The sequence below is a fragment of the Homarus americanus genome, unplaced genomic scaffold (genome assembly GCF_018991925.1).
Source record: "Homarus americanus isolate GMGI-L3 unplaced genomic scaffold, GMGI_Hamer_2.0 scaffold42003, whole genome shotgun sequence".
In the NCBI taxonomy this organism is placed as follows: Eukaryota; Metazoa; Arthropoda; class Malacostraca; order Decapoda; family Nephropidae; genus Homarus; species Homarus americanus.
The window spans coordinates 576,088-586,450 of record NW_024750781.1 but is presented as its reverse complement, the minus strand read 5'-3'; the positions used below and the strand labels follow the sequence as shown (position 1 = coordinate 586,450).

Genomic DNA, 10,363 nt, shown 5'->3' with positions numbered 1-10,363 from the left:
ATTTTCCGTGTACAAAATAATTGAATTTTAGTCGTTCAAAAAATAATTTGTTCGCTATTACAGAACTAAATCACTGAATTTATCTAATTTGTCTATTATTTGTTTCTGTCGTTGTGTATTTGTTCGTTTGTCTGTACATTTCATTTAAACTCTCATGCGTGTATGTACCCGTGTGTATGTGTATTGTAGCTGTGCATATGTGAGTAAATATGCAGTCACGTATTGATATTTCTCATCCCACACATGTGTGTTTATATATATGGATGTGTCTGACTATTATTCAAACTCTCAATCATGTATGTAGGTTTTTGTGTACACCAGTGTATGTTAATGTTCTGCTGTATGTGTTTGTGTACACTCGTGTTTGTTAATGTATGTTTCACTTATGTAAATCGCTATAGACAACAAAAACAAAATAACATAAGTCAAAATGTTAATTGTTTACACACAGGCCAGGTGGGTTGCGCCCTTTAGTCAGCTGATCTACATTCACAATTACCACCAAAACGTCAACAACTCCCCTTGGCTGGCTGTGCCCTCTCTTTCCTCCCCTTCCCCTCCTCCATATTTGCCCACCCCTCACTAGTTAGACAAACTCTCACTTACTCAATTAAGGCCGATGAGGTGATGTTGATTTCCATTTCATTACCGTCACTGCTTCCCGCTACCCTGCACGCAGTAAGGTCCCACATCTCGGCTAACTTTCCTCTGTCGCTCAGCTCTCCCCCGGGCCCGCTCTACCCGGCGCGTCACCCCGACAAGCACCCAAACTGTAAATCTTGCCATAAACCTAATGGCCCGTGCCGAGTGTTTACTAATCTTCACGCTGACTGGCTGAAGGTATGTGCTCGACTCCGCCCTCTATTAGTGTCATGGGCCTGGATTGGATGGGGTGGGTGTGGTGGGCGGAGCCGGGCGCGAGGGGTGTCCCCAGAGCTTGGGGTTCCCAGTTAGTGGCTTGGCAGCTGGGTGGTGTAAGTTACCACTGCGCTGGTGAATTGATAACTTGTGTAAACAGTCATATCCGCTGGGGCGCCGTGTTCCCTCACCCATTTATATGCGGATGTTGATGTTTGGGAAATGCTGAGTGGCACTTAGGGCTGCGTTAAGCCTCGAGTACACCCTTCAAGTGGTAGACCGTTGTAACGCTCGCTGCTGCGGCGAGATGGTGAACCATGATGGCATTTTCTAACACAGAGATGTACGGGCAAAAATAATTACACGATTAACAGAACAAAACAGCATTCCAGTGAAGCTCACCTCCGACACATTACCTGGAGGTGCCGCAGGTGACGCGGTGAGTGCCATGTCGAGCGTGGTAGCGACTGAGGGCGTCCGGCCCAGCCACAATTCTGCCTTCAGCGCTGTCACCAGGAAGAGCTTCTCCTTCTCAGTAGACTCCATCCTGGCCTCTTCCACCCCGAAGGAGGCGCCGAAGGACACATCAACAGACGTCCTCCCCCTCACCACACAGACGCCGCCAGGGCATCCTCTCACCCCTCCCGCCGAGGACAGATTGTCATCCAAAGCGACGCACGACGATTGCGACGATGACGGAGACATCGACGAGGAGATCAACGTAGACTCCGACCCCGACGACGACACCAGATATGATCCCCGGCTGGAGCACGAGGAGGACCTCCGGAGGCTAGCGCCCCCCGTCCCTACGTTACTGGGGCATCTAGGGGGCGTCGGGCCTCCCTTACCCCCAGCGTCCACCTCCAGCACAATGTCTCCACCAGGGACGTGGCCTCCCAACCTCCTCTTCCAACACCACCTGGCCCTCCGGGCCCTCACCAGTAAGTACCTCCCTCTCCCCTCCCTCAGGAGTTAGGGATAAATTATAAGTGTAAGAGGAATTAAATGTCCAATTACAGAGATTCCAGCGGCGGCGGCGGCAGTTAAGGTGATTTAGGGGGAGGAGAGCGGCGCCCTTTATTTATTGAGTGGGGGGGGGGGTTAGGCAGCAGGGGTAGAACATACTTACGAATTCTCTTTACCATTGTTAGAGTTTGATATATGATTTAGCGCTCAATATTTTTTACAGATTCGATTAATATTTTACAAATATCGGTTCATATTTTACAAACTCGGTTTAAATATTAGACTCAGTTTAAATAATTCAAAGTTGAATTAAATATTACAAAGTCGATTTAAATTCTGCAACTCTGGTTTATTTATTACAAAATCGGTTAACATTTTACAAATTTAGTTCACATAAGTATAGACACACTTTAATCAAATCAAAATGTTCCGCCGAATTATAACGGTGACAAAATTCTCCTTCAATATAATTTTCCTCCGTCATTTATTACAGAGTTTGGATGAAGCCATCAGTCGACCAAATCATCTTCTGTTGACATAAATAGTTTACCGCCTTAAGATCGTGACCTACAACAGCAACGCGGCCGCCACACGTCTGGCTAAACACACCTTGTGGCTGTTATAGATGACACACACACACACACACACACACACACACACACACACACACACACACTTATCACTACATAATTACAGGGCAAAACAATATACACATCTCTTGTACTTATTTCAAATGCGAGTAATTATCAGCTGCGTGTTAATATGTACTGAATTGAGGGACTGTGATTTTGATTACTATTTTATTATACTAGTAGGCCTATTAGTAGAGCTATTAGTATGTCGTCGGCTATTTCTTCAAAGTCTTCCACCATAGGCCTATTTGTTCATCGTAATATTTCTCCGCAGTAGTTGTGAATGTTTACCAACGCTGTTTTACACTCACGGTGTAATGGTGAAGTGTGTTTAGGAGATTCACCATTGGGACTGCTTGTGTGTGTGTGTGTGTGTGTGTGTGTGTGTGTGTAAATGAGTATGTGTTAAGTTGTGTGTGTGTATGAGTGTGAGGGTTGTGTGTTGTGTGTGCGGGTGGATGTGAGTGTTGCGTGTGTATGAGTGTGAGGGTTGTGTGTTGTGTGGACGGGTGGATGTGAGTGTTGTGTGTGTATGAGTGTGAGGGTTGTGTGTTGTGTGTGCGGGTGGATGTGAGTGTTGCGTGTGTATGAGTGTGAGGGTTGTGTGTTGTGTGTGCGGGTGGATGTGAGTGTTGTATGAGTGTGAGGGGTTGTGTGTTGTGTGGATGTAAGTGCTGTGTGGGTGTTTGTGTTGGAAGGGTTGTGTGGATGAGTGGATGTGAGTGTTGTGTATGTGTGTTGCTAAGTGAATATGTGTTGTACAGTATTGTGTAGTGTGTTTTGTTGTTGGTGTGTGTGTGTGTGTGTGTGTGGGAGGTTAGGTGTCTGTGTGTGTGTGTGTGTGTGTGTGTGTGTGTGTGTGTGTGTGTGTGTGTGTGTGTGTGTGTGTCGTTGTGTGTGTGTGTATGGACGGGGTGTGTGTATGTGTGTGAGCGTCGTATGGACGGGTGTGTGTGTGTGTGTGTGTGTGTGTGTGTGTGTGTCGTGTGGACGGGTGTGTGTGTGTGTGTGTTTGTGTGTGAGCGTCGTACGGACGGGGTGTGTGTGTGTGATCGTCGTATGGACGGGTGTGTGTGTGTGTGTGTGTGGGCGTCGTATGGGTGTGTGTGTGTGTGTGAGCGTATGGATGTGTGTGTGTGTGTGTGTGTGTGTGTGTGTGTGTGTGTGTCGTACGTATGGATGGGGGTGTGTGTGTGTCGTATGGACGGGTGTGTGCGTCGTCGGGTGTGTGTGCGTGTCGTATGGACGGGTGTGTGCGTGTCGTATGGACGGGTGTGTGTGCGTGTGTATGGACGGGTGTGTGAGCGTCGTATGGTCGGGTGTGTGTGTGTGAGCGTCGTATGGACGGTGCGTGTGTGTGTGTGTCGGACGGTGTGTGTGTGTGTCGGAGCGTGGTGTGTGTGTGTGTGTATGTGTGTGTGTGTGTGTGTGTGTGTGTGTGTGTGTGAGTCGTATGGACAGGTGTGTGTGTGTGTGTCGTATGGACGGGTGTGTGTGTGTGTGAGCGTATGGACGGGTGTGTGTGTGAGCGTCGTATGGACGGGTGTGTGTGTGTGTGTGTGTGTGTGTGTGTGTGTGTGTGTGTGTGTGTGTGTGTGTGTGTGTGTGTGTGTGTGTGTGTCGTATGGACGGGTGTGTGTGAGTCGTCGTATGGACGGGTGTGTGTGTGTGTCGGACGGGTGTGTGTCGTATGGACGGTGTGTGTGTGTGTGTCGTATGGACGCGTCGTATGTGTGTGTGTGTGTGTGTGTGTGTGCGTCGTATGGACGGGTGTGTGTGTGTGTGTGTGTGTGTCGTGTGGACGGGTGTATGTGAGCGTCGTATGGACGGGTGTGTGTGTGTGTCGTATGGACGGGTGTGTGTGAGCGTCGTATGGACGGGTGTGTGTGTGTGTGTCGTATGGACGGGTGTATGTGAGCGTCGTGGATGTCCGTATGGACGGTGTGTGTGAGCGTCGTATGGACGGGTGTGTGTGTGTGTGTGTCGTATGGACGGGTGTATGTGTATGGACGGGTGTCCGTCGTATGGACGGGTGTGTGTGTGTGGTCGTATGGACGGGTGTGTGAGAGCGTCGTATGGACGGGTGTGTGTCGCCGCCTCACCGCTGTCTCTCCTCCCACAGAGTCGCCAGAACCTCCTAAATTCCTGGGGCCGATGAAGGTGACGCTGAGGAAGCACAAGCCCAACAGGAAGCCTCGCACGCCCTTCACCACCCAGCAGCTCCTCGCCCTGGAGAAGAAGTACCGGGAGAAGCAGTACCTGAGTATCGCCGAGCGGGCCGAGTTCTCCGCCTCCCTCAACCTGACGGAGACGCAGGTCAAGATCTGGTTCCAGAACCGTCGAGCTAAAGACAAGAGACTGAAGGAGGCGGAGCTGGAGAGGCTGCGTTATACTTCGCGGCCGCTGCTGCCTCATAACCCCCTCTTGCCGCCTGCGTCCCTCCTGCCGCACTTCCTGCTGCCTCATGCCCTCCACCACCCTTCTCAGCTGCCCCCCAGCCTGCGGCACCTCTCCGCTCACCACACTGACCTGCGGGCGGGAGCGACCTACCCCAGCCCTCCTAGTGTGCAGGGGGGCACTAATGTGACGGGAGAGTGCCGGGTGCCACTAGTGTGATGTGGGGATGTGTCGGGTGCCACTTGTGTGACGGGGGAGGTCCCGGGTGCTATCAGTGTGACGTGGGATTGTTGGGTGCCACTAGTGAGAAGAGCGTGTGCCAGGAGCCACTAGTGTGCCAAGTGCCACTTGTGACAGGGTTGACGGGTGGCACTAATGTGACGGGGGTGTGTTGGGCACCACAAGAAGAGGGTGTACCGGGTGCTACTGGTGTGTCAGGGGAGTTGACGGGGTGTGCCAAATACCACTGGTGTGATGAGGATTGCCAGGTGCCAGTAGTGTGACAGGCGTGTGACAGGAGGCTGTGTGTGACAGGAGGCTGTGCGTGACGGGAGGCTGTGCGTGACGGGAGGCTGTGTGTGACGGGAGGCTGTGCGTGTGTGACGGGAGGCTGTGTGGATTGTGTGCACCTCAAGCAACGGGAGAAGTCACTGTGTTATGTCATTCCACAACACAACGACAATGAGTAACTGCTGTGCCTGTAGAGCAAACACGTCACTCTGCTGTGCCAGCCTGAAGTCAGTCTGCATAGAGAGTCAGCAGTTATTTCAGTCTAAAATCCTCCATGAACAAAAGTGGCAGTCTGCACTCCAACGATTACGTATGTCTGATGTGTCAAGCCCGCAGCGTCAGATTGATGTGTCAAGGACTCAGTGTCAGCTTGGTGTGTCAAGACTGAAGTGTCAAGGCTACAGTGTCAGTCTACTGTGGTTAGCTAGAGGGACTTCCCCCCCCCCTCCATTCCCCCTCCCTCCTACCACTAAACACTCCCGCGCCTCCCTCCCCCCAGAGACAAAAATACTCTCAACACTGAACTAACAACAACAACAACAACCTCATACCAAAGATGACTCGTGTTGGGGGTGGTGACGACGATGATGTACTGATAACACAAATATTACGCCAGGTTCTTCACGTTCTTAACCTCTAAATAAATACGTATTATGTTAACGAGATGTTTTCTTTGTAACCCTTTTGTTGGGTGTGGACGAGAGAAAGAGAAAATGTTTTTGTTTATATAATGTCAAGTAAGAATGAGCTCCGTTGTCTGTTATACAATTTTAGTTCTATAATCTAAAGTTTCATTATTCACATTTCTATAATTTAATATAATTTTTTTCTTGTTTCATACCGACAAGAAAGAAAGAATTGTCTTGATTTTTTCATTATAGTTTTCATCTATTTTACGATTGATTTTATAATACAACGTTGATATACAAGGATTAATTCCATTCATTTTAAGTTTCACAAAAGAAACATTAGAATAGTGTAAAACTACAGACACATACAGTATATTGTATTATTGTCATGTATTATGTATCTATATAAGTGTGCGTGTGTGTGTGTGTGTGTGTGTATTAACATGAAATTTAAAAAAGAATTAAATTCTTGAAGAAAAAAAAATAAAAAATAAAAATAAACAGAACATATTGGTAAAATAATGTTGGTGGTGATTTTAGAAGTGAAGTTAAAAGGAAAATGTTAGTTTGGGAGCAGAAGCTGAGAAGAATAATTGACACGTCGAGCCTTGTCAAGGAGCAGCAAGCCATTGTGACGCTGCACCAACATGTTCCTGCCGCTCAGAATTACCCCATTTTGGCCATTACGCTTTTTATGTGTGTGTGTGTGTGTGTGTGTGTGTGTGTGTGTGTGTGTGTCCCCCTACACAATAAAACCCTAATCTTCTTTACAATTAACAGAAGACCAAAATATACAAATACGAATAATAATATTTTTTCTTTACTTCACAAAACCATTATTTATTCTTAAGATTTATTTGTTTAAACAATTTATATAAACAAAAAATATTCAAACAGGGGTTATATATATTTTTTTTGTTACCTTTATATTCTAAAACACCATCATTAAATCTCATATCTTTTTAACAATTAACATGTCAGAAAAAATTAAATGTGAAGGTTATTTTCTTTTTTAGACGGTAAAGCTATCATTAAATTTTATCTCTGAGTTAAAATTAAAATAAAAGAAATGAAAATATGTTTACTGTACACACACACTAATTATGCCACGACACACACACACACACACATACACACATGCTATTTCATACCTCACAATAAAACAACAATTATGTTTCGCTTTCTTGTCTAAAAGAATGAAAATCATAAAACAAATTTTTTAGAAAAGATCTCTCTCTCTCTCTCTCTCTCTCTCTCTCTCTCTCTCTCTCTCTCTCTCTCTCTCTCTCTCTCTCTAAAATAATAAGGAAATTATTATACTGTTGACTTTATAATTTTTTTAGATGAAAGATGGTCACCCACGAAACACTTGGAAAGTTGACGACGACCACTAGTAGTAGCAGTAGGTGGGTCGTCTTATACTAGTAGTAATTGTGGGTCGTCTTGTAGTAGTAGTAGTAGGTAGTCTTTATAACATTAGTAGTAGTAGTAGTAGTAGTAGGTGGGTCATCTTATGATAGCAGTAATAGGTCTTACACAAATGTTAAAGTTTGTCTCATCAGCAAAAACAACTGCACAATGTTGACGAGTTAGAGAGAAATATCAAGTGTAGCAAACTTATATTAGAGAGAGAGAGAGAGAGAGAGAGAGAGAGAGAGAGAGATATAAGCACCAGGGCTAAATTCTTCGTTACAACAGTGTCACGACTGACTAGTTAAATAACACAGGTAAGTTCCGTGTTTTAACTGAATTCCCTAAATATTATCAAGTGTTACATGGGTCTCATGGGGTGGACGAACCATTAGGCTCAGCACTATAGACTAAGCCTTCTTTCTGTATGGCGGGCAGTGCACTCGACAGCCTTCAGTTCCCCAGCTGTAAAGTTAGGTACCCGTTCACAGGTGGGTGGACTGGGACTTGGGGTGCTTTGGGAGCGATCCAGCGGCCCACAGCACAGGAGACGAGAGCTGTATACCTCTTAATAACTTAACATAATATTCCTAAGGAGTACGTAAGTATTTTAAGGGATCCCTAAATATTATAAGGGTTCCCTAAATATTCTTAAGGGATTCTTAAAGATTATATAGAATCCCTAAAAACTCTACAAGACCCCTAAATATTTTATAGGATTCCACCAATCACTTTCCAGAACGAAACTATTTTGCCAAATTCTAAAATAGATATGCTAGGCCTCACCATTTCCTCTAATATGTCATGGAAGCCACACATCCTCAACATTGCTAAAGCTGCCTCCCGAAAGCTGGGAATGCTTTACAGATGCAGTAGCTACTTCACTCTTGAGCAGTTGCTTCAAGTATAAAAGAGATTCATTCGTCCTAACTTGGAGTACTGCTCTCATATCTGGGGTGGCTCTTCTTCCGTCCAACTGTTAGATAGGGTGGAATCAAAGGCATTTCGTCTTATTAACTCTCCTCCTTTAGTCAATAATCTCTTCCCTTTCTCTTCGCTGCAATGTTGCTTCACTCTCTCTCTGTCACTGGTACTTTAACGGGCAATGTTCGGTGGATTTGGCATCCTGTGTACCGCCGGGCAAGACCGTGGGCTCCTAACACTCGTCTTGCCCGCGGTGCCCAAAGTTTCTGCGTGACTGTGAGGCTCACTAGAATAACCCGTTATAGTACTTTCATCTGTTTTCACACAGGCTAAACTCTGCCTTCTTCTGTGTTTCCATACTCATACAATCTGCCTCACTTCAAAAAGCTGATTTTCTGGTACCTTCGTGGTGTAGATTAATAATATATAAACTTTTCCTACTATAATTTTATTTATTCCCCCACCCCCCCAGTTGAGGGTGTATAACCTGTGCCCGGGTGAGGTGTTCCCTATATATACTCTCTACGGAGGTGATGTGAGAAAACGAAATTACACCTAAAAACTTGAACTATATATGTAAATAAAAGAAAAAAAGGACGATAACCAGTAAAAAGAACTATAGAGTATATTAAGATAACGAACTGACAAAAATAAACAAACCTAACTACCAAATGACCGAAACTACTTGAATCCTTCCCATAATCAGACAAGCCTCAGAGCTAAACATCATTATTTCTCTCAAATAATAAAATAATATTATATTTAGTGGTAATAATTTTAGGATTATATTTAATGTCTTTATAATATGAGGATTTATAAACTTACGGATTTATTTGGATTTATTCGTTAGTGTCCGTCCAGTCCCTCATGAAGCTCTGGACTAAACTGAACCTGGACTAAACTGAACCCGGACTAAACTGAACCTGGACTAAACTGAACCCGGACTAAACTGAACCCGGACTAAACTGAACCCGGACTAAACTGAACCCTGATTAAACTGAACCCGGACTAAACTGAGCCCTGATTAAACTGAACCCGGATTAAACTGAACGCGGACTAAACTGAACCCGGGCTAAACTGAACGTGGGTGGAGAAGTACTCGCAAATGTTACTGTTATTTATCATTTAGTTATTTGGTTATTTATATACGAGTTAACTTAAAAGAAAACAATTAACATTAAACTAAGATATTAACATGAATTTAACACATTCTATCTATCTATCGATGTATCTGTCTGTCTGTCTTCTGTCTGTCTATCTATATGTTTATCTGTCTATTTGTCTGTCTGTCTCAGTATCTGTCTATCTATCTGTTTATCTGTCTATCTATCTATCTAAAGACATAACGCCAAATTAACTGGCATAATCCGCAACAATAAAATAATAATAATAATAATAATAATAATAATAATAATAATAATAATAATAATAATAGTAATAATAATAATAATAATAATAATAACTACAACAATAACTAATAACATTAATAATAACAATAATAATAATAATAATAATAATAATAACAATACCAACAATACTAATAATAATAATACTAATAATAATAATAATAATAATAGTAATAATAATAATAACAATAACAATAACTAATAACACTAATAATAACAATAACAACAACAATAACTAATAACATTAATAATAACAATAATAATAATAATAACAATACCAACAATACTAATACTAATACTAATAATAATAATAATAATAATAATAATAATAATAATAATAATGATAATAATAACTACAACAATAACTAATAACATTAATAATAACAATAATAAATAATAATAATAACAAAAACAACAACAATAATAATATATACAGGTAACAACAACAAGCGTACACATGAGAAAACTAAGACTGCCCATTGACCCGCAGAATCAACGGAGAGCTGTAATTAATACCCAACTCCACAACAACACACTGGCGTTACTTTACAACCAGCTGCTGCCCGAGACTCTAGGGGACTCATTAACCTGGACATATCTACATCAACATACACACACATAATGCTTCAAG

General features: G+C 43.5%; 1 protein-coding gene across 1 annotated transcript; it reads left to right on the top strand.

Annotated features, from left to right (window-relative positions):
• The first annotated feature begins 966 nt into the window (after nt 1–966).
• Nucleotides 967–6,023, top strand: LOC121854202 (homeobox protein vab-15-like). The gene is made up of 2 exons (XM_042348700.1): nt 967–1,799; nt 4,579–6,023. Exons 1-2 carry the CDS (start codon nt 1,307–1,309, stop codon nt 5,070–5,072), a joined length of 987 nt encoding a protein of 328 aa, XP_042204634.1. The 5' UTR covers nt 967–1,306; the 3' UTR covers nt 5,073–6,023.
• The last annotated feature ends 4,340 nt before the right edge of the window (nt 6,024–10,363 follow it).

Bases quoted from the DNA above. Each gene is read 5' to 3' on its own strand.
- LOC121854202 (XM_042348700.1), top strand. From the start codon at position 1,307: ATGTCGAGCGTGGTAGCGACTGAGGGCGTCCGGCCCAGCCACAATTCT. The intron at 1,800-4,578 runs GTAAGTACCTCC...CTCCTCCCACAG, and splicing joins GGCCCTCCGGGCCCTCACCA to AGTCGCCAGAACCTCCTAAA.